Here is a 24,069-nt window from a genome sequence, read left to right as displayed (position 1 = left end):
GCTGGTCACTCTGGCTGCAGGCTCTCGCCTGTGCTGAGCTGCTCGTGCCCAGCTCTCTGTAGGGCCTGTAATGGCCGGGCGCTGAGAGCCAGCCCTGAGCGACCCTGGGAGCAGGGCTCGTGGATTGTGCTGGTGCTGAGTGCTGGGGGAACGTGGCCGGCTTCTCCTCCCTTGGCAGGGCAGAAGCTGCGTGCGCTGGTGGCAGTCGGGGCTGGTGGCAGTCGGGGCTGGTGACAGTCGGGGCTGGGAGGTCTGGTGCGCCGAGCAGGAGGGTGTGGCCACTGTCCAGCTTACAGGCAGCCTTGTCTTCTGCTGAGCTGGCTTCCTAAGCTCTGGTCCACTGAAAGCCACCACAGCACAGCCTTGGAGACCAGGGCCCGGACCTGAAGATGGAGAGCCTGGCCACAGGGGTTGGTGCTGTCCGGGAGTGGGCAAGGCTGCTGCCCTACTGTCACCTGCTCCTCTAGAGGGGAGCGCTGGGGAAGCCCTGGGGACCTGCTGGATGTCGAGGTCAGCGCACTCCGCAGAGGGAGAGGAGGAAGAACCCCATCGGGGACATGGCCCAGCGGCTTGCTGCCCGGCTGCTCAGTGCCCAGTGGTGGAGAGGAAGCCCAAGGTGGGAGCCCGGCGGGTGTGCCACCCACATCTACGGGCCCACCTGAGCTCCTGAGGTGGAAGGGAGGGAAGGAGCACGGGCCTGCTCAGCGCTGCTGAGGCTCGGAACCACTGTGGTTCCCTCCCCAGAGCCGGGGAGGCTGAGGGAACAGGGTGGAGGTTCCAACCTCGAAAGACCGGCGGACAAACCGGCACAGTGGCAAGATGAGCGTAGAGGAGCATCCGCTCCCGCACACACAGCAGGTCGCCAGGCGCAGCGGCAGCACCCAGGCCACGCTGGTGATCAGCTCCTCTGTGAAGAAGGGCCTTCACGTTCACGAGGAAGGATCCGAGAGACGCACTGGAGAGCTGCCGAGGACCAGAGTCCTTGCTGGCAGAGGTGGAGCCGTGGACACTCAGCAGGGCCTGGTGGCAGCACACACCCTCACCTTGGCCCAGCAGGCCCATCTCTAGACCCAGTCCCCAAAGTGCAGAAGCACAGAGGTGTTGGCCGAGTCAGTCACGGTGTCTGGAGTCAGAAGAGCCTGAGTGAGTCCAGACGCCACTTCCCTGGTTTCCAGATCATTCCACGGGGAAAGGGAAAGTGAAGCCTCCCCACTGCGGCCTTCACTTGGCGTCCCACCACAGAACCCGAGGTCTGCAGGAGTGGCCAGGTCTGGGGGAGATGGCCTAGCACTGCTGAGGTCGAGGACAGTCCCGCGCCAGGAGAGTCTGCGAGAGACCATCAGCTCCGCGTGGGAGGTGGGCCGGTGCCACCTCTCCAGGGCCTCTGTGGAGCAGGAGTGTGGGGAACCGAGGCTGCTGCAGCCGCAGTCAGCCAGGAGGCACCTTCGGCCTGTGACCTCGGCTGTGCTGCGCATCCTGGCCCCCCTGGGACGTCGGGGACAAGAACGGGCCGCATCTCACCGTGCCTCTGGTTCACGGGCAGCACTGGGCACTGACAGGGTCACACGTCGAGGGGAAGGTGGCAGAGCCAGTCCCACCTGCCACAGTGCCTTGGTGTCCCAGGAGGCTGTGCTGAGGCTCTGTGAGTCCTGCCACCCAGCCCGAGCTCCAAGGAGGTGAGACTGGACAGAGCCCTGGACAGAGCCCTGGACGGAGCCCTGGGCAGTCTCCTTGCCTCCTCCCCGGCCCAAGCACCCAGGCACTCATCAGGAGCAGGAGGACGGCCACCAGAGAGCCCTGGCCCCGCTCACTAAGGCACACGTGGTTCAGAAATGAAGGCTGGGTTCTCAGTTCTGTTTGAGCAGCTGCTTCTTTCTTATTATGATTATTTTAGTTCAGACATTTACGGTCACACACGAAGACCAAATGGTTCAGTTAACCCTTTAGTCCTCATCGCAGCCCGCGAGGCGGGCCCAGTTATTCACCCTGCGGCACAGACGAGGCCACCCAGCTGGCCTGGCCCGAAGGTTCTGGAGGGTGTTCCAGTCGCTGTGCTCTGCTACCTCTGCAGTGGGCCGAGGTGAGGTCTGAGAGCTGTCTGCAGCGGTGACAGCAGGTCCACATGTGGCCTCGGCCCCGGGCAGGCTCTGGGCCATGCAGGCTGCCCACCCGGCTGGCCTCTGCGTCCCGGGGTCACAGCAATGGAGGCTCAAACATCCTTTTAATTGCTTCTGTACTGAACACGGGCGGGCCTTTTCCTTGACGCCACTTCCTGAGTGGTGCAGCGCAGCACCTGTCTACACAGCGTTCTCGTGGTTCTAGGCACGGCAAGCAAAGGACCTCAGATGCACACGGGAACAAGGATGCGCCATTCCATGGGGAGGACCAGCGCCTGCGGACCTGGTGTCTGGCGAGTGCCCGGCCACCACTGAGCACGCCCAGGAGGACTGCTGCCTTCCTGGGGCTTGTCAGGTGGTGAGCAGGTGCCACGGGAGTTCTCACAGTGCTGGCCTCGTGGACTCCGGCCACTCGCCCACGTCTCACCCACTGGGTTCTGACGCTGGAGGAGCCACCTTCCCCATCATGTCCTGGCACGGTGCAGCTGACCACCACCTCCCTGCAGGGGAAGTGGAACCTGGCCACTGCAGGACCCATAACTGGACGTGTCCCTCAGAACCCCAGTGCCCAGGAGGGCAAGCGTGACCCACAGCTGAGGATTTCAGTCCCCAGAGGCCAGCCCTGACGTGTGGAGTTGCCAGGGCCAGGAAAGGGGCTTGCAGGAAGGGCTGCCACAGTGTCCCTGTGTGTCAGGCCCGGGGTTTCCGACCAAGAGGCGAGTGGACTTCAGGAGTCTGCAGCCCTCCAGTGGAGCTCCCCTGGAGGGACCTCTGCCTGCCTCGGGCTGCCTCGCCTGCGTGACTTGGGGTCCACTGGTCATTAATGTGTCCACTCCATGTGCTGTGGCCACCCTTCCACCACAGAGGAGGTTCAAAGCTGCAGCACCCGGGGTCCCCCGGAAATGTCAAAGCACTCTCATTCCATGCGGGCTGACCTTTGCCCAGGGCCCCTGGCCACTCACGGACTCTCAGTCTGGAGCGTGGTGAGCATCCGGGCCCTAGATGTGAGTGCTCCAGCTGCATGACAGACATTTGGCACAAGGTGGCGCTGTTGGGGACAGACAGACGCCGTGGTGGGAACTGAGGTTCTTTCTTCTCCACGCAGCCCTCCTGGCCTAAGTGGACAGGACATGTCACATTCCTCAGCAGACCACCTGTTGACTGCAGGAGAAATGCAGGCTCCAGAGAATGTCCTCGGGAGGAACCAGGAGACTTTTGTGGCCAGATCCTGAAACTCTGGGAGATAAGGATAGTCCCTCCTAACTATGAAACCTGTTGCCATAGCAACGGGGACTCAAAAGCCTGATGTCGCTCTGCTGTCCGTCAAAAGTCAAGAGGTGGACCTGGGCGGGACTCTGGAAACTCCGCTGGGACCCCAGGAAAACTGTACATTGTCCCTCTCCTCTCAGAAGACCCACTCTGGCCCTTGAGAGTGTCCTCTTTCCCTTTTCCATCCCTTCTAATAAACATGCCTGTCACTCGGAGCCACATCGGAGATCTTTATGACTTGATTGCAAGAACAGGGACTGGGGGGGTCTTCACACCACCTCAGCTACCAGAAGGCTCCAGCTCTGTAACCGTGTGGCAGTGTCACCAGATGGGGACACAGCTAGCTGACCAGGATTGTCCCCAACATCCACACATGGTCCCAGCCCAGCACCTGTGAATGTGACCATTTTGAGAACAGGGTCGTTGACGATGTCATTGGTCACCATGAGGTCTTGCTGTGCCAGGGGTGGCCTGTCCCCACACGCTGCGTCCTCCTAGGAGAGGGGATTAGGACAGACACAGAATGGAGACAGGCAGAGACGGGGACAGGGGCTGCAGTGAAGGCTAGCAGGGAGCTGTGGGCAGCTTGCCCCGACCCTGCGGTGCTCATCTGTTTCCAGCCTCCGGAAGCGGGCAGTGGGAAGCCGCTGTTCCCCAAGCCCCTGGGCTGTGCCTGGGGCTCCCAGCCCCGGAAGCAGATGCTGTTCCCAGTGGCGTCTGCACTCAGCGCTGTAGACGGCGTTTGGGAAGGCTCCGCCAGTGCCGGCTGCAGGGATGGGGAGGCCGTGGCTCTGTGCAGACAACTCGGGATCTGGTGGAGCCCACTTAAGGGGCAGGCGCCTCCTGGTCTGGGAGCAGCTGGAGTCCCTGCAGCGTGCCCGGGAACAGGTGCCACACCTGGACTGGCCACAGGGCTCGAGTCGTGGGCCGACTTCACCTCTGTTTGGAAGTCCAGGGCTCCTTCCCACAGTGCAGGCGGCCTGGTGGGCTGGCGGTGGGCTGTGGTCGTGGGGCACAGGTGCCTGTCACAGGTGTGGCCTGCAAGGCTTGCCAACAGGCCCAGGACCTGGAGCCCCAGGCCGTGGAGGAAGGGCTCTGGTGGAGTTGTGTTAGACTGAAGGCCAGCCTGAAGCGGACACGCTGCTGCTCTCCGCATCCGCGAGGACATGGACACCTGTCTTGTGCGGCAGTCACCTTGCCAACACCTCCCAGGCGGCTGCAGCATCGGAGTCAGGAGGTAGGAGCTCGGCCCTGGGGGGGCGTCTGAGGTCCCAGGAGGAGGGCCAGGGCCGGGCAGGTCCTCTGGCTCCAGGGAGCCGCATGTGTGGGCCCAGTGCTTGGACAGGGGACAGCTGCAGCTGCTGAGGACAGGAGGGCTGAAGGACATGAGTGGCCCACCAGCAGCCCAGCTCTGTGGGAAAGGAGGAACCATGCCACTGAGGACAGACGCCACCTGCGGTTCCATCCCTGGGCACTGTGGGCTCACTGTCTGACATGTCACAGGACAACAGGAAAGTGACTTCGTTCTGTGCCCGAGGAGACACGGATCAGGTGGGGGCATTCAAGGGCCTGCACTGAGTCCAAGGGCGGGGAGGTGGCCAGCCAGGCAGGTCCCCAGAGCAGCCTCCTGGGTGCTGCTGGCCTCTGGGCCCAAGGTCTCCTGTGGACACTGTCCTATGCCCAGTGGCATGTGGGCAGCATGCTGGACCCCACCTGCCTGAGCCCTGCTGCTGCTAAGGCTCTGGGTGGGCCCCACCGATGCACAGCGATGCACAGACGTCGGGCAGCGTGGTGCGAGGCTGGGGAGAGGCCTTCTGCAGGGAGGGCTGCCAGTGTCCACATGTGGTCAAGTCCTCCTCCAGGCCGACGGTCTGTTCCCGTGCATCAGCTGTAGCACTTGGACCCCCAGCACCGGAGGCGCTCTGCTTCCCCCCTCAGTATCGTAGTCTTCAGAAGCACCTGGCCTCTCCCTGCAGACCTTGGAGTCAGTGTGGACGTCCCTGGCCGGCTCTGCCTGAGGCGCGTCTCTGAGGGCGCACTGCCCCATGCCGAGTAGATGGGCCGGGCTTGGGCTGGGCTCAGTGCAGAGTTCTGCTGGGTCCAGGGGCGAGCCAGATGGCCTCTGGGCAGTCACGGCCATCGTCACACAGGGCACAGGCAGCACTGATGTCCTTTTGGGTCCTGGCCACCTCCTTTAGTTCACCGCCCATCGATTATGTGGGTCAGCTCTCAGTGGGTCTTGGAGCTGCGCCAAAATAGATGACTTTGTGATTTTGAGACCTCGTGCTGATTCTGAGCACAACTCTTCCTGAATGGCCGTGTTGAGGGCGTCCCGTGATGCTGGAAGTGACAATTCCTGTCTGCAGTCAGATTCCCGTCCAGTCTGTGGGTATCCTCCCAGCACAGCAGCCGCAGTGTGGCGTGAGGTGTGACTTTGTTCATGCCACGCATCGGTGGCCCAAGACCTAGGCACTGTCCAACTCAGACGGACGTGTCCTCTTCCTACCGGGCTGTGACTTCTGAGCACACTGCTGTGGTTGGACCTGGAGTGACCCCCCAAGGCTGTGTGATGAAGGACTGTCCCCAGAGCAGCAGAGTGCAGAGGCTGGTATGGGGCTTGCTGCTGGCCAGGTGGTCCCCTGAGGTGGGGGCTGACCTCGAGCTCCTGGCACCCACACTGCTGTGCCCGAGGGTGTGCTGCGGGGCACGTCAGGACGTGGCTCTGCTGTGGAGCTGTGGAGGGTCCTCCACACGTCCAGACCAGCGGCACACGCCCCAGTGACTCGGCCACGGTTAGGTGGCCATGGCTGTGCCCGTGTGCTTGTCCTCAAGGTCTGTTTTCTGAGGTGGCGCCTCGGGCACGGCCCTGCCTCGTGTCGCTGGCCCCAGTGCTCCGAGAGGTGTGCGTGGGGCCTGGATGCGGAGGCCCGAGCAGGAGAGGGACACTGGCCTTTGGAGAGGCCACAGCGCCTGTGTCCGAGCCTGGCCTGCACCTGCGAGCACCTAGGGCTCCAGGGAGCCAGCGAGCTCCCGTCCTGGGTGTGAGGCCAGCCGGGTGGCTGCTCTGAGGAGCCCCTGACCCACAGTGGTCCCTGCCTCTGTCCACCTGGTGCCGTTGCTTCCCCCCACCGGCCACCTGCAGGCCTGAGGTCAATGCCAGGAAGATGCTGTTCCCTGGGCCTCTCATCCTGCGGCTCCTTACACAGGTGTGGCCGCCAAGGGCGCATTGCGGGGGGGTGGGGGGTGCACGCCACGTCCTGCGGCGTCCACAGCGTGATGTGCTGTGCTCGGGGGCTGTTATGACTGGGGGATGGCAGCTGGGCTCTCTCCACTGGTGAGCTGACCACTGCCTAAGAAGAAAACAGGCCGCAGCCCCTCACCGCACCCTCCCAGGCAGACCCACTCAGTGCTGCCTGCCCGAGCACCCTGCCTCCACCGGGCCCTGACCTCGACTGGCCACGGCAGACACTGTTCCAGCCCCGCAGGCCAATCCAGAGGGTGGGGGCCCAACTTCAGCAACTCTGTGCTGGGCCTTTCAGAACATCTCCCCTGAGTTCGGGCCGGGGCGCGCAGCATTTCCGGATCACACCAGGTGCTGACATACTCAGAGCCAGCCGAGAGAGGCAGGCAGGAAACTGCTCGGGTGCCTGCGGGCCCTGGGCCCACCCGCACCCTCCTGCTCTGCCTCCCGCTCAGGCAGGCTGACCTGGCCTGGGCCCCTGTGCCTGGAGCCCCCAGAGTGACCCCGGGCCCACAGAACCACGTTTGCTGCTGGCCTCGTCCCGTTCCTGGTGGACACGGCAGGCTCCCCATTCTCTGTGGGTGCTGAGGTCTGCTCTCCTGCCACCCGAGTGCCAGGCCTGTGGCTCAGGTCTACGTGACTCTGCCCTCCTGCTCCCGGCCTGTTCTCTCTTCATGGTCGTGGGGCATCGGGTGAGGACAGGAGGAAACGAGTGATAAAACGTGCCGCCCGCGGAGGGTGTGAGAGCCCTCAGTGGGACCAGGGCCGCTGCCCGGAGCCGTGGGGTGCAGGCTCCCAGGACTGTCTTGGTCCCTGTGGGTCCACTGGCCGGAGGGACCAGGGCATTGGGTGTGACTGCTGAGGCTCAGACCCTGTGGCTGTGTTGGGGGACTCTGCTCTTAGGAGGAGGCCTTCCACCTTTTGGGACCTTGCAGCGTGGCGCCTGCACTGAACATGGTGGTGCCCCATGGCTGTGTGGTCTGAGGAGAGGGGTGGCCCTGGCCATTCAGGGCTGCCTTTCCTGGCCCCAGGGGATGTGCTGCAAGCCCTGTGGAGCTGTGGCCCCGCCTCCCAGCAGCCCTGGAGCTGCAGGCCCGGCCGGCTCAGGGCAAGCTGCCATGCTGCAGCGGGACCTAGGCCCCAGGCATGGCTTGACAGGCGATGTGGCTGGACTGGTGGCCACTCAGCCCTCCCGGAATGGCCAGGGCCCCAGGAAAAGCAGGACAGGGGGACGGAAGGAGGGCCTCACGGGGCAGCCTTCAGGGCCCTCAGGAGGCAGCTCCACCAGGCACGTTCAGGGCTCGTGCTGTGTCCCCGGCACAGGGCCGACATCGGGGCGCCTCTGGGTTGGAGAACTGAATCTGTGTCAGACCGACAGCCGGTCTCGAGCCGCAGCCCTGAGTCCTGCTGGCCAGGAGCTCAGGGTTCCACAGGGCCCACGGGAAGCCGCCAGGAAACTTGGAAGCAGGAAATGCGTCGACAGGTCTGGCTGGGCTTGGAGAACGCTGCGGCCACTTTCCTGTCCCCCTCGGAGTCTCTGGAGACTATGACACTGACTCACATGACTGGAGGCCCACTGCAAGCCCAGTGACGGCTCTGGTCACTTCTATTTAACCCTCAAAAGAGTCCCACGAGGTAGGACTTTGTGATCCCCACCTGCAGATGGACAGCTGGGGCGGAAGGCGTGGCCAGGCCAGGATGTGCGCCTGGCGGTTCCTCTGGGCCCAAGCTCTAAGCCACTGCATCACAGGGAGGTGCTCCGTCCCCAGGAGAGGAGTGCCAAGTGTCACACCTCGCTGGAGCTTTGGTGTGTCCCTGAAGTCACCCTGAGAGCAGGGTCAGCGGCTCACCTGCCTGTGGGAGTGACCACCTTGGCGCACATCCTGCAGGTGTGGCCCTTAGGGAGGCGTATCCAGGAAACCCCAGGCGACCCTGGAGAGCAGGGACCAGAAGTGGGTTTCAGTGGTGCCCTGGTCCAGCGGGGAGGCTGAGCCAGGCAGGGCCAGCGGGGTCTTCCACAGCCTTTCCATTTGCTTTCTCTCCAGGACTTGAAATGTCTCCAGGACTTGGATGTCATGGAGGACCGACTCAGCTGTCCTTCTCCCAGGAGGCAGGAATGGAGGGAGCCCAGGTGGCCAGATACGGGGTGGGACAGAGGAGGGAGGAGGGACAGGACAGAATGTGAGCGAGGGTTCCGGGTGCACTGCTGCAGCTGGGCTCCTGTGGCATCAAGCTCGGCTTTGCTGGTGGGAGGGGTGCAAGTCACCTGAAACCTGGGCATCAGCTGGGCATCCGAGGGCATCGGGAGAATGCTAGAAGTCCGGTGCCCTTGAACACGGGGCCTTTGAGAGGACGCTGCGTTCACCACCTGTGTGTGCCACACACTGGGCCCCGCCTCAGAGCCAGATGTCACGATGAAGGCCTGGGAAGGCCCTGGAAGATGTGTCCTGGGGACACGCCTCGGTGACTTCTCTGGAGAGCCACTCGCTGGCCCTTTGGAGCACCTCCTGCCCCTGCAGCCTTGCCGTTGACCTCCAGTGGCACGGTGCACACACCTGGCCCCAGTGACAAGGAGCCGGGTCTGGGTACCGTTTTCCCAAGGCCGGCCAGTGCCGGCGGGTTCCTGGATCTCGCGCTGCTCCTGGAAGCAGCCAGGGGAGACCTGCTTTTGCTTCTTGCAGCCACTTGCTTCTGCTGGACCACAGCTGTTGCTGGGATGACAGCTGCCGGCAGGCGAGGCCAGGCCTGAACCACATCCAGGGGCATCCAGGTCGGGCTCTGCCTGGTGGCCTTCATGTGGGGCTGGGCGTCTAGGAGGCCGGCACGCTGGGCTTCAGTAACACTCCTTTCCTCCACCACAGGCAGATTTCTGTTAAACAGAAATCACCACGCAGGTCTCTTCCGTGCTGTCTGGCTGCTCTGTTACGAATGTCACACACGCCTGTGTAACATCCCGGACTTTCCAACCCCCAGGCTGACCGGTCCCTCCCTCCTGAGAGCCAGCAAGGCTTTCACTGTGGGTCTGCTCATGGCCTGCCCTTGGGGGTCAGCTTGTTGGTCTGTAGCATGGGAGCCAGGGCCAGGCTGAGCCGCGGAGCTGGGCAGAAGCCTGGGCACTGGCCACATCCGCAGACCTTTCTGTCTGGATAGATGTGGCTGAGTCGTTCCAAGTCATTTACCCCATGAAGTAGAATATAGCTAATGTGCTGTGTCTGTTTCTGTGTGTCCTGCTACAACCCTTGTGAGGTGTGCGTGTGCGTGTGTGAGCGTGTGTGTGTGTTGGGGTGGAACCTCACATGCCAGGCAAGGGTGTTGGGTCTTACTTGGAGACAGGGTGTCCCTGAGTTCCTCAGGCTGGCCTGACTGGCCCCCCCTACCTACCCCTGACCAGTAGCTGTGATTCAATGGTGCCGCCTCAACCGGCCCCTTGTCCTGGTTTTTTTCTGCCTGTTGCCCGACCTGTGCACCTGTGGTTCTCTTCCTGCCTTGTAGAAAGTGAGGGGTTTTGTGAAGATGATTAGTGTCGTTTCATTTAGGATAATGCTTGGAGCAGCTCCAAGAAGGTGGAGTGAGTTTTCTCCTGCAGATGAGGGTTCTGTCGTCTGCCTGCTCTGGCAGAACTGTCGCTCATCCGTGTGTCCATGCAGGAGGACACAGCAGGACATGCCTGGCCTCCAGCTTCCCAGGCCCTTTCCTGGGCCCTCCTCTGGCCATCGCCTCCTCTGAGACCCTGTTCTGTTGGTGCTCCTCTCTCTGTGGCCCCATGTGCCAGTGAGTGGCAACTTGGCTCTTCTTGGGTCCTGCCAGGCCTGCTTCTGTCAGCGTCCTCCAAGCTGGCCCAGCAGGAGAGGTGTGGACGGGCTGGGGCTCACCTCCTGGAATTGGCTCCTGTGCTTTGGGGCCTGGCAGGAGTCAACCTGTCATGTGGGCAGGTGCCCTGCGTGCTGTGTGGTGCAGAATTCCTCCTCCTTGGCACTGTGGCCTCCCATGGTCCCTCTGTGGCCATCTGCTTTACTGGAGCCCACTGGTCGCAGGTGTCACAGGACCACATGTGCTCAGCACCTGCGCGGCACCCAGGCCAGTGCTGGAGAACGGTCCCAGAACCCTGCCCCCGGACCCTCACACTGACCTGAGGCCCCGCCCTCCACCTCAGTTCCTCAAACCCTCGCTGTCTCCCACACACCCCACCTGACCTGCCTGGCCACCTGCTCTCCCAGGTCTCCTGGTCTTCCTGCCACCCTGGGCGGCTCCTCAGCACCACAGAACTTCCACCTACCAGTTAGGAACCCTCGGGCACCCCCAAGCTCTTATGAAATGCCGTCCATGCCAGAGCTACCCTGATGGCGTTCCTGCGTCTGCTGTCCTGGGACGGGCACCTGGGAGCCCAGGGAGACTTCTCTCAAGGCCAGGTCCTGCAGGGCCTTGGTGGACCACAAGGCCGCCCTGGAGCCCAGCCCTGGAGAGGAGCAGCCTGTGCCCTCCCCAGGGGTCTCTGCTGGTGTGGGCGGGGCCTCTGCTGGTGTGGGCGGGGCCTCTGCTGGTGTGGGAAGGGCCTCTGCTGGTGTGGGCGGGGCCTCTGCTGGTGTGGGAAGGGCCTCTGCTGGTGTGGGCGGGGCCTCTGCTGGTGTGGGAGGGTCCTCTGCTGGTGTGGGCGGGGCCTCTGCTGGTGTGGGCGGGGCCTCTGCTGGTGTGGGAGGGGCCTCTGCTGGTGTGGGCGGGGCCTCTGCTGGTGTGGGCAGGGCCTCTGCTGGTGTGGGAGGGGCCTCTGCTGGTGTGGGAGGGGCCTCTGCTGGTGTGGAGGGGCCTCTGCTGGTGTGGGAGGGGCCTCTGCTGGTGTGGGCGGGGCTGCGGTGTTGTTCCTGGCTGGGGCAGATGGAGGTCAGCTCAGCCCTCCCAGGGGAGGCAGGTGTGGCAGAGCCTGGCTTTAGCTGTGCTGTGGCAGGACACCCTGCTCTTTTCTCCAGGCCTACTGTCACTGCAGCGCCTGCCTGCGGAGAAGCAGCCCCCTGGCCATCCCTGTGCGTGCCTTAAGCAGGTCGCCCTCTCCAGGAGCCTCCTGCATGCCGCACAGCACTCTCCCTGCTCTCCGGTGCGGCCTCCTGTGTGGGGCCTTCCTGTCTTAAGGGCTGTCCCTCCTGGAGCACACAGTGTCCTTGTGCCTGCAGGAAGCGGCAGGCCGTCCCGGGGGGCCACTGTTTCCGAGGCAGCTTGCAGAGCAGCAAAATGTGAGGAAGGCCGTTGTCCTGCCCCAGCTGCCATGGTGGCTGGCCCCCCTCCTTGGTTCCCCACCGGGACAGCAGCCTGTGTCAGCAAGAGGACACCAAGCTCCAAAAGCCAGCCGTCTGTTACAGCCTGCAGCTGCATACACAAGCGGATGGCCCAAGACCTCACCGCCACCTGGGACACGGGTGTCATTTGTCAAAGAGTGCCACGTGGGAGTCCCAGCCCTCTAGTCCCTGCAAGGTACTGGAAGACCAGGTGTAGAGCATCAGGTGGACACAGGTGTGTGACCGCTTGGACACGTGCACTCTCAGAAGTCACTGGGAGCCCAGCAGGTCAGGCGTCCTAGCCTGCTGTGTGGTGTGAAGGAGGGTGGTCCCATACACACCTTGGGGTTGGCACATGGCACCCAGTGGTCCTCTCTGGTACCCTTGAAACCCACGAGAGCTCCTGGTGTGCCCCACCCCCGGGGCCTCTTGCAGCAGGCCGTTCTACTTGCTGCTCTGACCCTTGGCTGGGGGAGTTCTGGGGGGTGGGGCAGGGCTCTGCAGAAGGCAGTGTCAAGGTTGTCCTGTCAGCAGCTGTGCCAGCTCCGTGTTGCTGAAGAGACCAGCGCAAACTGGCCAGAGCAATCGGGATTTATCATCAGACCACGGGGGACCAGAAGCCCTGAGACCAGGCTGTCCATCTGGGGCTGCCCTTCCCAGCCTCCCCTCTAGCTCCAGGCTGCGTCTCCTCCTTGCCTCTGGCTCCTGCCCTCTCTTATGAGGACTCTGTGGGGACATGGGTCCACCTGGACATCCTGGGCCACTCCCCCCTCAAGACCCTGTCATGGTCCCATCTGCAAAGTCCCTCTGTCACACAGGTGGCATTCACAGGCCCTAGATGGACCTCTTCAGGGCTTATTCAGGGACCACAATGGCCTCCTGGTGCACCGAGGTGAGTGGCCTGGTGCTGGGGGCCCGCGCTGACCGGCTCAGGACTCCTAGTCACAGGCCGGGGGCAGATGGAGGTCCTGGGAGTGCCTGAGCCCCAGCTGTCCCTGCTGTTGCGGTGCCCCTGTTCTCGGTGGGCCCTGAGAGGAGCAGCAGGACTCCCAGAGCCTGCTGAAGGTGGACAGGTCATCAGATCTTACACAAAACTCAGCTTCAAATTCAAAATGCCAAAGCCACTCTGTTCCTATTTCACTGTCGGTGATACCAACTCCCCGCGCTCTGGCCCCAGCCCCTGCAGCGGGTCCTGTGTCGCTTGCCACTCTGTGCTGGAAGGGCATTTGCTTCCAGGAGAAACCCTCTGGCCTGGGCCTGCTGGCCCTTCAGGAGACACAGGGACTAGTTACTAGTTACTTACGGCCTCGAACTTGTGATCCTCCTGACTCAGCCTCCTGAGCTGAAGACTCAAAGCTGTCTCGAAATAAAATATAAAAAGGGTTTGATCCCAGTACAAAAAATAAAAGTCCACAGGCTCCTACAAGCCGGGCTGGGTGGGAGGGGATCAGGGCATTACCTTGTCCCTCCTGCAGCCACAGCCGGCTGGAGAGCCACCTTGCCCTGGGATGCTGGGGCACTGGGAGCCCTGACTCCTCCTACCTTCCACAGAGGGCATCAAGGAGAGTTTTATTCTGACACCACTGCTTGTCTGCTATGGGGACATCACAAGGGCTTCCATGCAGTCCCCAAGGCTCAGCCCTGCCACATTCTCCATGTCCTCCCCCACCTCCTGTGTCCAGTGCAGGCTCGGGCTGGGATAGCCGGGTCAGATGTGGGGGTCTTTCACCTCCAGCGTCTTCCCTGGACCAGCCTCCCCACACACATGTGCATGCACACACAAACAGGTATGCACACTTGCCCATACCCATGCACACACGTGGACTTGCCATGTGGACGAGGGGTGGTCTCTTAGAGGCCTGCTCATGGGGTCCATGGATGAGGGGGACCAGGCCACCCAGGGAGGGGCTTGGGTGTGCATCGCTGGGCCCGCCAGCCAGCCTGCAGGCACACCTTCTTCCCAGACCCCCACAGCCCTGGCCTGCCCGCCAGGCAGCCGACTTGTCCTGCCGCCTCTCCACAGCTCAGGGGTATGGGTGGAGCACCTGCATGCCCAGTCTCCCCGTGGACCCCGAGAGGGTGGAGGGAAGTCTTGTGCCCAGGCTCTAACCCTCCTTGGGCACAGGGAGCCCCCAAGCATCCAGCTGCCCCAACACAGAGCAGTTTCCCGAACTCAGAATTTGGACTCTGACCTCACCTTGGGTCTTGGCTAGAGTTCTGGATGATGGGCAGCGGCCAGCAGGCCCTGCCCACTCACCAAGCACCTGTTCATCTGGGGCCAAGCTACCTCCCCTGTCACCTGCCTCTGGAGAAGCTGAAGTGCACCTCAGAGATGCCTGAGTGGCCTGGGATGACGTGTGTGGCATGTGGAGCTCAGCAGGTGGCTGCCTCTGGGGAGCAGTGTCGCTTCAGAAGCCCAGCACACCTGGACAGGCTGGACCCGACAGCCTGCAGCAGCCCTCCCACACAGCAGGAGTGAGTATGCTACCCCCAGGCAGCACACCAGGACCGCCTGCACCTGCAGGGCAGGCAGAGAGTCACCAGGACTGGGGAGAGGGCCCCCAGCCCCAGGCCCTGTCAAGAAAACCTCCCCAGCCCCGGTGATGGGACTTGCCCTGGAAACAGAAGGTGCCTGATGAGGTCACACAGAAGGAGGGGCTCACCCAATGACCACTGCCCCACGGGAGGAGGGGCACAGGGAGAAGACCCGGTGACTGGGTCCAGGGGAGGCTGGAGAGCAGGAAGGACCCCGTAGGCTCTAGGCAGCCCCCCACAGCCACACATCCTTCTGTAGCCCCCAGCCTCCAGCCCTGTCCACCCCAGGATAGCATGGGGACAGGGGCGTGGCCTGAAGCCAGGGCTGGAGCTTTGATGAACAGTGGCCTGAACTGTGCCCAGGGGGCCCTGCAAGGGGATGCCGCTCCCCCGCAGGTGCCTGCTCAGCAGGGCGGGTCCCAGCAGGCTGGGGACCTGGAGAACTGCCATCCCATCTGCCCACGGGCCACACTGCCAAGACTGCTAAGTGGTCCACGGCCGTGGTGTTCCAGTGCCACATGATGTGGTCCAAGATGCAGTTCCTGCCACCTGGCCGGCCTGAGCAGCTCCGGCCCTGACCCAGGCAGAGAGTCGTCCTCACTGCTCAGTCCTTCTTGGCCATGCTGGGTCGCCAGGGCTGGCCTGGCCACCTTTCTGCTTGCTGCCGCAGCCCCAGGAGAGGTGGAGCCTGAGGTCCCCGTGTTTGCTGGTGCGGATACCTGGCTGCTACGTGCTGCTCCAGAAGAGCAAGATCAGCTGCACCTTTGGGTCTGAGACTCCCCTTCCAGGACTCTGACCCAGAGAAGCCATCAGTCATGAGGAAAGTGTGTCTTTGCCACATTGTGCACAATGGTAAACGGCTGCTGAGGAAACCGACTGAAATTTGAGAGGACTTCCCGGGCCACATCCACCTGGCTTTGAAAACTGTGCAGCAGCAATGGAGGCCGGGGGAGGGATGCTTTTGCACACGGGTGCTGGGAATAAGGGTGTGGCCCGGGTGTGCACTGCGCGGTTTGCTCCTGATTTGCTAAAGAGAACACAGATCCTGCACACAGGCAAGGACACAGGGTCACGGAGCTGCTGGTGCGGCTGTCTCCTGAGAACCCAGCATGCAGTGGATGTGCAGTCCACATCCTGACTCCAGAATCTGTTTAGTTCCTGTGACTGTGGATTCCAGCTCCACTGGTCAGGCCACCGAACAGCCCAAGTCCCAGGACTCCCCCTTCCTTCCTCCTGCACCCACTCAGAAGTGACAGGTCACCGTCAGTGGCTGTGGACGAAGGTCTTGGACTTTGCTCCTTGCTCATCCCCATCTGCCTCACTGAGGCCGTCACAAATCTCAGGGGCAGTGGGCATTGCTGGCCTCAGCCTTCGCCAGCCAGCACCTCAAGCTCAGGAGGACCTGGGCTGCCGGCCTCGCCTGGCGGTGCAGGAAGCCCGGGTTATTCCCAGACTTCCCGGCAGGACTCACTGTGTCCTTTGTCCTGCAGGACGGGGTACCTGCTGGACATGGCCAGCTCACCGTGAGCACTCAGCTTCTTCAGAGCTGGGTCCTGAGCCACATGCATCTGCCCTCTCAGCAGGCTATGTCCCCTTGGTCTGTCCCCTTTCAGGATGGCTAGCTCTCCCGGGCCCCACCTGCCCTCCTGCCAGCTCCTGTCTCCAACCTCCCTTCCAGGATTGCTGCCCAGAGGACAGTCCAGCACTGGGTGTGACATGGCAGCACTCACCTCGCGGGGCTCAGGCCACAGGATGAGCCTCCCTGGAGAGGCCCAGCTGTGCTGGAAAGGAGCCTGTCCCTTGGTCCGGGCTAGGATTTTCATGGAGCACTGGGCCTCACCTAGGGCCCTGGGGCAGCTGCCAGGAACTTTGTGGATGATGTTCTGACCAAGGCTGACCAAGTCCCCTGAGGCAAACCTTGGATTCCAGGTCTCTAGCACCTGAGTCTGTCTGCCCAGCTGCTTACTGCTAATGGCCTTGGGCAAATTACTGTACCTCTCATTGCCTGATTCTGAAAAGCAGGGTAAAAGTGGTGCCTCTCCCGGGTTGCTGTGGGGGTGGACAGGTCACACTGCGTGGAGTGTGAGCCAGCACCTGGAGGGGTGTGTTACCATCGGGAGCTGTTCCTCAGCAGACATTGGTCTTCACGGAAGGCACAACTGCGCCAGCCACATGGAGGATGCTGGCAGAGATGGACAGATGCTCAGCCTTGGGAACTGCCTCAAGCTACGGAGGGGCAGGCCCACTCTGCTGGCCCTGCAGGCTGGGGCCAGGGAAGTGCCAACCAGCAGCTGGAATGGGGCACCTGTAGCAGGAGTCCCTTCCCCTCAGGGCCTCAGTGTTTTTCCCAGGCCTGCGACTGGTTGGTTGAGCCCACTGTGCTGGGGTGGGCAGCCTGCTCGCCACGTACCCCAAGTCTGGCCTAACTGTCAGGATTTCCAGCATGGCTAGACCAAGGCTTGGCCCAGCATCCTGCCAGGCAACAGAGGTGACACATGACACTGATACTGGAGACCCCTAGGCGTGGCCTGAAGCAGCCACTCAGTGGGGCCTACAGCCCCAGTGCCTGGCTCAGCCGGAGGGCCAGGGCAGACGCGGCGGCAGGTGGAGGGGAGGTTCGGGGGTTCTTGGAGTTGGTGGGACTCGCCTTTCCCTCTGGTTCTGCCTTGAAAGATGGCCTAGAGGCCAGCAGGGGTTCTCAGGGTGTGGACCCGAAGGAATCCTGTTAGAGAAGTCCATTCCCAGGGTCCAGACCTGCGGCCTCCGAAGCTCAGGGGCCCAGCCGGTGCAGCCAGTCCCCAGGGACCGAGTGCCTTGGGAGGGGGCCTGCCCTGCAGGTGTGCCCAGGACCGCCCCTGCGGCTGCTCTGGGAAGGCAAGGTCTGCATCTTAGCGTATCTGCCTGGGAGCGGGCCTTCCCTGAAACTGGGGCAGAGAAGGTTCTGGAACTGCTGGGAGCCAGTTGGGTGGCCCCTCCAAGGGCTCTTTGCAGATAATTTCTCCATGGAGGTGGATGGCACCTGGCTCCAAGTACTGTGGGCACAGCCGGGGCTGTCCCAGCTCAGGAGCCCAGGGGGGCTGGGTCCACACATGCCAGGGCTTATGCCCCTTCCCAAGGTGACTCAGAGCCAGGAGAAACTGCCCATGTTCCCCGGGCTTTTTATTTTTTTAAAAAGCAATTTCTTAATGATTTACCCAATACTTCTACGTGTGATGGTTGCGCTTTCTAATTAATGCTGTGATTGTTTGCTAGAGTCTTCTCACCTCCCAGCCCGTGGGCTCTGTGAGGCAAACCCTGGACCCGTTCACCCTCTATCTTGGGGTTAGCACTGTGCTGCAAGGCCACCATGCAGGAAGCTGGGCACCCCATGCTGCTGGACCAGGATGTCAGGGCACACGCGATGTTGAGAAACGTCACCTCTCCTGAAGTGCCCTTTGTCAAAGGATGCCAGCATTGCGTCAGGGGTGCGGTGCAGTGTGCATGCACCGGGCATCTGCAAGTGGGGATGGTGGTGGCCACAACATGCACACTCGAGCTCCAATCTGCAGGTGGCAGCCGGGTGCTGCCAGTGTCAAATGCACAGTGTGGCTCCCTGCCAACCATGGTGAGGTGGAGCGCGGCCTGCGGCCTTTCTTCCTCCCAGGTCTGCACCTCTGGGCAGGCGAGTCCCGCCCCTGGGAACCCACCGACCCCCTCAGGGACCCAGTGGCCTACTTATCTGGTGCTACCTGGGAGGCATGCGGCCAGGCCAGGAGGGCACCCTAGGCTGCTGCGGCCTCTGCACCTGCCCAGGGACAACAGGAGGTAAAGGGGGTGGAAGATGAGGCCCTGCCTGGAGGGCCGGCAAGGACACGGCTCCACTGGGGCGCTCCGGTGGATCCAGGGGAGGGGTGGGGGCGGGACCTGTGCCTCTGTGCTGCGGGATTTCCAGGTGACCTCCCGGTGTCGCCTGAGTCCCACCCAGGTGAGTGCGGCGGATGCATATGTGTGAGTTCCGGGTGACCTTGCGGTGTGAGCCCCAGGTGACCTGTGATGGTGCACACTCATGACCTCCCTGGCAACCGCGGTGGTGCACACGCGCGGACTCCAGGTGGCCGCGGTGGTGACTCGCGGGGCAGGCGCGCGCCGCTTCCGCTTCCGCCGCGGAGCGCCCCCCGCCCCCCCGCCAGCGCAGGGCGCGCCCCCCTCCCGGTGGCGCGGGGACCAATCCCGGGCAGGGAGGCGAAGCGCCGAGCCCCCTCCCCGCTGCCGCCGCGCCCCCTCCCCACCGCTCTGCCCCGCCCGGAGAGCACCTCCTGGTGCAGCGCAGGCAGAGCTGAGCGGTGATCTGGAGCATCAGAGGATGAGGTTTTGGCTGAGAAATGAAGAGATGGCCCTAGAAGAAATGGTGCAGAGATTAACCGCGGTTTCCAGGCACACTGGTAGGCGGAGCTGCTGGCTGTGTGTGCTACATCATTTGTTCAAATGCAGGGAAATGCGTGCATGGCTGTATAGCCGCCTTCATTTTTCTTTTCTAGCTCTGATAACAGGAAAGAACAGATATGATGGGCAATCGCTGGTGGCTGTTTCCGTGGGCTGTCGGTGTGGCTTGCTCTGCCTGGCACAGTTAAAATAACTGCAAAGCAGCGGCACAGGCTTTGGACACCATCAGGGTGTGTGCAGAGCCACGGGGGGCTATGCCAGCCTGCGTGCACCTCAGCTGCCTTTGCAGCAGTGACAGCAGCAATGGAGAGAGACAGGATTCGCAGGCCAGCATGATCTGGCCCAGGCCCTGCAGAGCCAGGTGGGGACGGGGCGCTGCCAGAAGGAAGCTCCTCTGAGGAGGAGAAACCTAGATGAGTCAGGTGGTTCTTTTTCTCCACCAAGTGTAAATTAAGCCTGAGACAAAGGTTTGGAAGTGGTTTGGGTGAGGAGTGGACGTTCATTTTTGGCGTTAGTTAAAAGATGACTCAAAACTAGCTGTGAAGAGCAGCTCAGATGGACCCACCTGAGCTCACGGGGACTGACGGCTCCTGTCCGGTTGGCTTCAGTTAGTCACCTCTGGGTTTCATGCTGCATTGTGCACAAGGAAATGGGCAGCGGCAACTAGCTTTTCTGGAAGAGAAAATCAGGATGTACCAGTAACAGTGAGTTCTGACGTGTGCCTGATATTGCCATCTGATGTGCTGTGTGTGTCGTTATCTAGTTTTCTGAACAATAGTGTTCTGGGAGAACATGGACATGTTGTCGGCTTTGTGGCTTGGGTGTGGTGTCGCCAGCCCGGCTGGTTTTGAGAGCACCCCAGTGGTTTTGTCCGCGGGATCATTGTGTGGGGTGTTCTAACCAAGACTTTTGAAGACATTGGGTTGAGATGGTGATTTTGTGTTTATTAGATATGGGCACAAAAAAATAAAGCCATTTCACGCCATCTGTCCCCTTCTTCTGACAGAAGCAGCTCCATTTGTCTGGAATGTGGGCCACGCTTTGCTTGTTGCGGGCCTGGTGAGGGTGAAGGGCACCGTGGGTGCCCTGTTCATGGGTGGCTGGGGCTTGTCCCCGGGAGGACCAGGACTGTGTTTCTCCTCTGCCTTGGTTGGCGTCAGGACCAGGAGTGGGCACAGCTCCAACTGTGATGTCACCCTGGGTTTTCAGGGCTGAGGTTTGTTCGTGAGCGCAGAAGGACACGTGTGCATGTAAGTCGTAAAAAGCTGTCTCGGGGTGCACTGACCCCTCCCGGAGCAGGATGGCCCACTGCCGGGCCCTGGTGGTGACCATTGTCTGTCTGAAGCAGCAGCCCTCAGATGCCTGTCCTGGGCAGTGCTGCAGGACTGAGTGCCGCACAGTTCCCGGGACTCAGATGTAGGTGACGGGCCCAAGTGTGTGGCTCTCCCATTGTTTCATGGGGAGCCACCTGCACCCAGCCCTGCTCATCCCCAACATGGCCACCCCTCTTAGCTTAAGCCGGCCTTCCTCCTCCTGGGCAGGGGCATCCTGGCGCAGGCGGGTTGGGCTCAGAAGCTGTAAACCATCGCGTGAGGGTTGCATGTCACTCAGGACCGGCAGGAGCCTCTCAGAGCGCAGGGGCTTGCTGCACGCTGTGAGAGGTCAAGGGGAGAGGTCAGTGTGCCCCTGACCACCAGCCCAGGCTTAAGCGCCGGGCATTTCCTGAAGAACCCTGTCTGCCGCAGAATGGCTTTTAATCGAGGTCACAGATTTGTTCACGCCTCCCGTATCACGTCAGCAGCAGCAGCAGGTGCAGCCCGTGGCCCTGGGACCTGGATCTGGGTCTACAGAGCTACCCAGGCAGCGCTCCCTAGCCCTGGAGGGTGAGGTCGCAGCTGAGGGCTTGGGCCCTGTCCGCGGCTTCACCTGAGCTCACGGGCATTCCATCCATCGCCTCTGTTCCAACTTCAGGTTTGAGTGTCACTTCCTGTCGCACAGAACCTTGGTCACCTGGGCTGGTCTGCCAGCCAAGGAGGACAGTGTGTGATGCCTGGTGGGCTGTGAATCTGCGTCCCCTGACCTTGAGTACCAGGCCAGGAGCACTTGGCCACGCAGAGCCCTCTGTGGGGGCCCATTCCCAGCACGTCCATCTGCTCTGGCGTTCTCAGCAGTAACTGGTGGAAAACGGGAAGCATCTCGGGGAGACATGCTCCCCAGCGGGTTGACTTAAGCACTTGGTGAACGCAGAGCGGTGGTGCTCGGGCTGGGGCTTGCCCTGCGTCGCCTGGAAGACTGGCCAGCCCAGAGCCTCCAACCCAGAAGTCTGGCCTGGGCAGAGGCTGGGACTCCCCCTTTAAGTTCCTGGGTGTTCAGGCTGTTCTAGTCCAGAATCCCAACTTGGAGAGCCGCTGTCGCCGAGGGCCTGAGATCTAGCCCCACTCTCTCACTGGTGGACCTGGAGGAAATCCTTGCTCTTTTCATGGATGAGTGGATGAGTGAGTGGGTGGATGTGGGGCTGGATGGTGGATGAATGATGGATAGAAGGAGGGCGGATGTGTAGATGAATGAGTGGGTGGATGGATATGTGGATGGATGGGTGAAGTGGGTAGATGGATGGATGGGTGGGCAGAAGTGTAGACGAATGAGTAGGTGGATAGATGTATGTATGTATGGGTGGGTAGGTGGATGGATGGGTGGAAGTGCAAGCTGTATCACGCTGTGACGTGGTCCCAGTGGTGATGCCGAGGGCTGGCATCGTAGGGACACACGCATCCCTGAGCTGCCTCAGAGCATGAGTGATGAGGGTGTTGGTGAGCCCCTGTTCTCTGAGGACCACCTGTCCTCCCTGACTCTGTGCCCATCACCCATCCTCTATGCAGTCCACCACGTCCAGTCACCCAACTCCAGCTGCCACCTCGAGGGGTGCTGTCCCACACCCTCAGAATAGCCGTAAGTGAGCGTTGGTGTCCATCTGCTGGTGCTCCCCTGAACAGTCCAGCTCCCCCCCGCCGGTGTCCTCTGTCCAGCACCCCATTAAAGAGCAAGCGAACGAGACTCTGGCTCCTCTCTGGGGAGGGTGAGTGGGAAGACAGACCGCCCCGGGCCAGGCTGCATCTGGGCTGTGTCCTGGTAGCCGCCGCAGTTGCTGGGCAGTGGGAGGAAGCATGAGGGAGTCAGCCACACGCTGCCAAGTCCAGGAGGGTCTCCTTTCGCGGAGCGTGGCCCACGAGGCTTCTCTGCAGACGTTCACTTTCCGTGTTTCCTGGAGAACTTTCAGTGGTGAGGTCTTGGTGAGCCCCTCGGCGGCTCCCACGCTGTGACCTGGCCCTCACCGGGACAGCGGCTCCAGCGGTGGGTGTGTCTAGCTCCACGGTGCCGCCCCCGGTCTGGGTCTGTGGTGCTGCTTGCCCCACGTGACCGGTCCACGTCGGGTCTCATCCTCTTCTGTTCCGAGGGCTCCTCCTCTTGCACTCACGGGGCTGGGGCTGCTCTCCTCCCTCCCATGATGGGGCTCCTGCCACGGCTCTGCATCTGGGCCCTGCCGTGACACTCACTGCTCTCCGGTGTCCTGACCGATGCCCACGCTCTGCTGGTGGTGCCAACCTCTCCACTGGCTGGGCGCCTGAGTCCCACGTGCTCTCAGGAGGCCCAGCCACCCTGGGAAAGGCCTGGCCCTCCCCTGTTGACCACGATGCGACTCTGCTCTGTGTTCTGGGCCTGTGTGGGCCTGCGTCCACAGTGGCCTCCGCTCAGCCAGAGAGGCCTGGAGGACCCCGCCCACACTACATCAGTGTGCCTCCCCACTCCCATCCCGTCCAGGCAGTGGACGCAGCTGCAGCACCCTGGGGGCAGCTCTGCAGAGGTGGACTCCTGCAGTGGCCGGTGAGGGCTGCACCTGGGAGCATGTGCCGAGCTCCGGCTGTCTGCACGGAGGGCCAGGCTGGAGAGGGCCAGAGCCCCACAGCTGCTGGGGGTGTGTCATGCACTCACCCACCTTTCAGGTGCCCGCCTCGGGCTCCCAGGCAAGCAGACCCCCCGGGAAGCAGACATGCTCTGACTCCCCAGTTATCTTGGGGTCAGAGGTAGCATGTGAAGTCCAGGAGGGATCGCGGGGGCTAAGGGTTCCCAAATCCGTGAGTCCAGTTAGTGAGGAGGCTGAGACTGGCACTGGACCCTGGGCCTAACCCACAGAGGACTTGAGTGCCCTGCGGTGGAGCCTGAGGTGCATCCTGCTCTGTGGGGTCCCCCACGTCAGCTGTCCAACAGAGCTGAGCCTGGGTGGCAGCCCTGGTCTGAGGTCACTCCTCCCGTCGGCCCTCACCGCAGGGTGGCAGGGGCCGTGCTCCTCCCCGCTGCTCCACGGGGACGCACCCCCCACTGCTGCTGGGGTGTGCCCGGTGCCCAGGGCAGAGCTTCGGAAGTGCAGGGTGTCGGCCTTCCTCCCTGCTCTCCAGCTGTCCACCGTTGGGATGCTCAGTGTGAGTGGCCTCTCCCAGAGAGGGCAGGATTAGTCTTCCAACCCTCCACGCCTGCCCCGAGGGCCCAGGAGGGCCACCAGCGTGGTTTCTAGTGATTAGTGACCCAGGACCAGGAACTGTGAAGGGCGATCTTGCTGCAGCCTGTGCTGTGGAGGTCGCGACTCTCCCGGGTTGCTGTGGGGAGTAGATCCGCGCGTGGGGCGGGCGCTGGACGCAGGCCACGGGGGCTGTTTCCTGAGGAGTCAGCGAGGTCTGTGAGCTCTGCCCTCCCTCCGTCATCCCGTGAAGTGGCCGTCTGCTCATCGTGGTGTCTGCACGTGGGCGTGTGTCGGTGCCTGGCTGCCTGACCGCAGTTAGGCCAGCTTCCCGTCCTCCTCGCTGGAGGCAGATGAGCTTCTGTGGGAACCCCCCGCAGCGTCTGAGGACCGAAGTCAAAGCTGAAAGTCTGCGCGTTTCAGAGAAGGGAAAGAGGAAATCGCTTTGAAACGTAGACAAGACCCCGTCACCGATGAAACGGACCCACGGCCCTGGCATGGAGCCGGGACGGGTACAGGACCGGGCCCCTGGACCCCAGAGATCACGTGTCCCCCTGGACTGTGGTCCCACGGGCCCTGGAGGCTGGGCGCCTGGCCACACGGAGCCGGGCGGAAGCGCCTGTGCCCTGTGTGTCGCTGGGTGGACGTCGGTCCTGCAGGTTGTGGTGCAGTGCTGACTGGCCCACAGTGGGACTTCACTGGTGG

The 24,069-nt window shown here is 62.4% G+C and overlaps 1 protein-coding gene across 3 annotated transcripts in view; it reads left to right on the top strand.

The window, feature by feature from the left end:
- The first annotated feature begins 18,771 nt into the window (after positions 1-18,771).
- Positions 18,772-24,069, top strand: part of Mcf2l (MCF.2 cell line derived transforming sequence like) — a 100,088-nt gene continuing 94,790 nt past the window's right edge. For all 3 annotated transcript variants that reach the window (XM_026415143.2, XM_077795107.1, XM_026415137.2), the window contains exon 1: positions 18,772-18,850. In XM_026415143.2, coding sequence (XP_026270928.2) covers positions 18,772-18,850 — 79 coding nt within the window. The remainder of the gene's footprint in view (positions 18,851-24,069) is intronic.

Source organism: Urocitellus parryii, chromosome 2, assembly GCF_045843805.1.
Source record: "Urocitellus parryii isolate mUroPar1 chromosome 2, mUroPar1.hap1, whole genome shotgun sequence".
Taxonomy (NCBI): domain Eukaryota; kingdom Metazoa; phylum Chordata; class Mammalia; order Rodentia; family Sciuridae; genus Urocitellus; species Urocitellus parryii.
The sequence above is the reverse complement of the archived record's forward strand: the minus strand, read 5'-3'. Positions and strand labels throughout refer to the sequence as shown.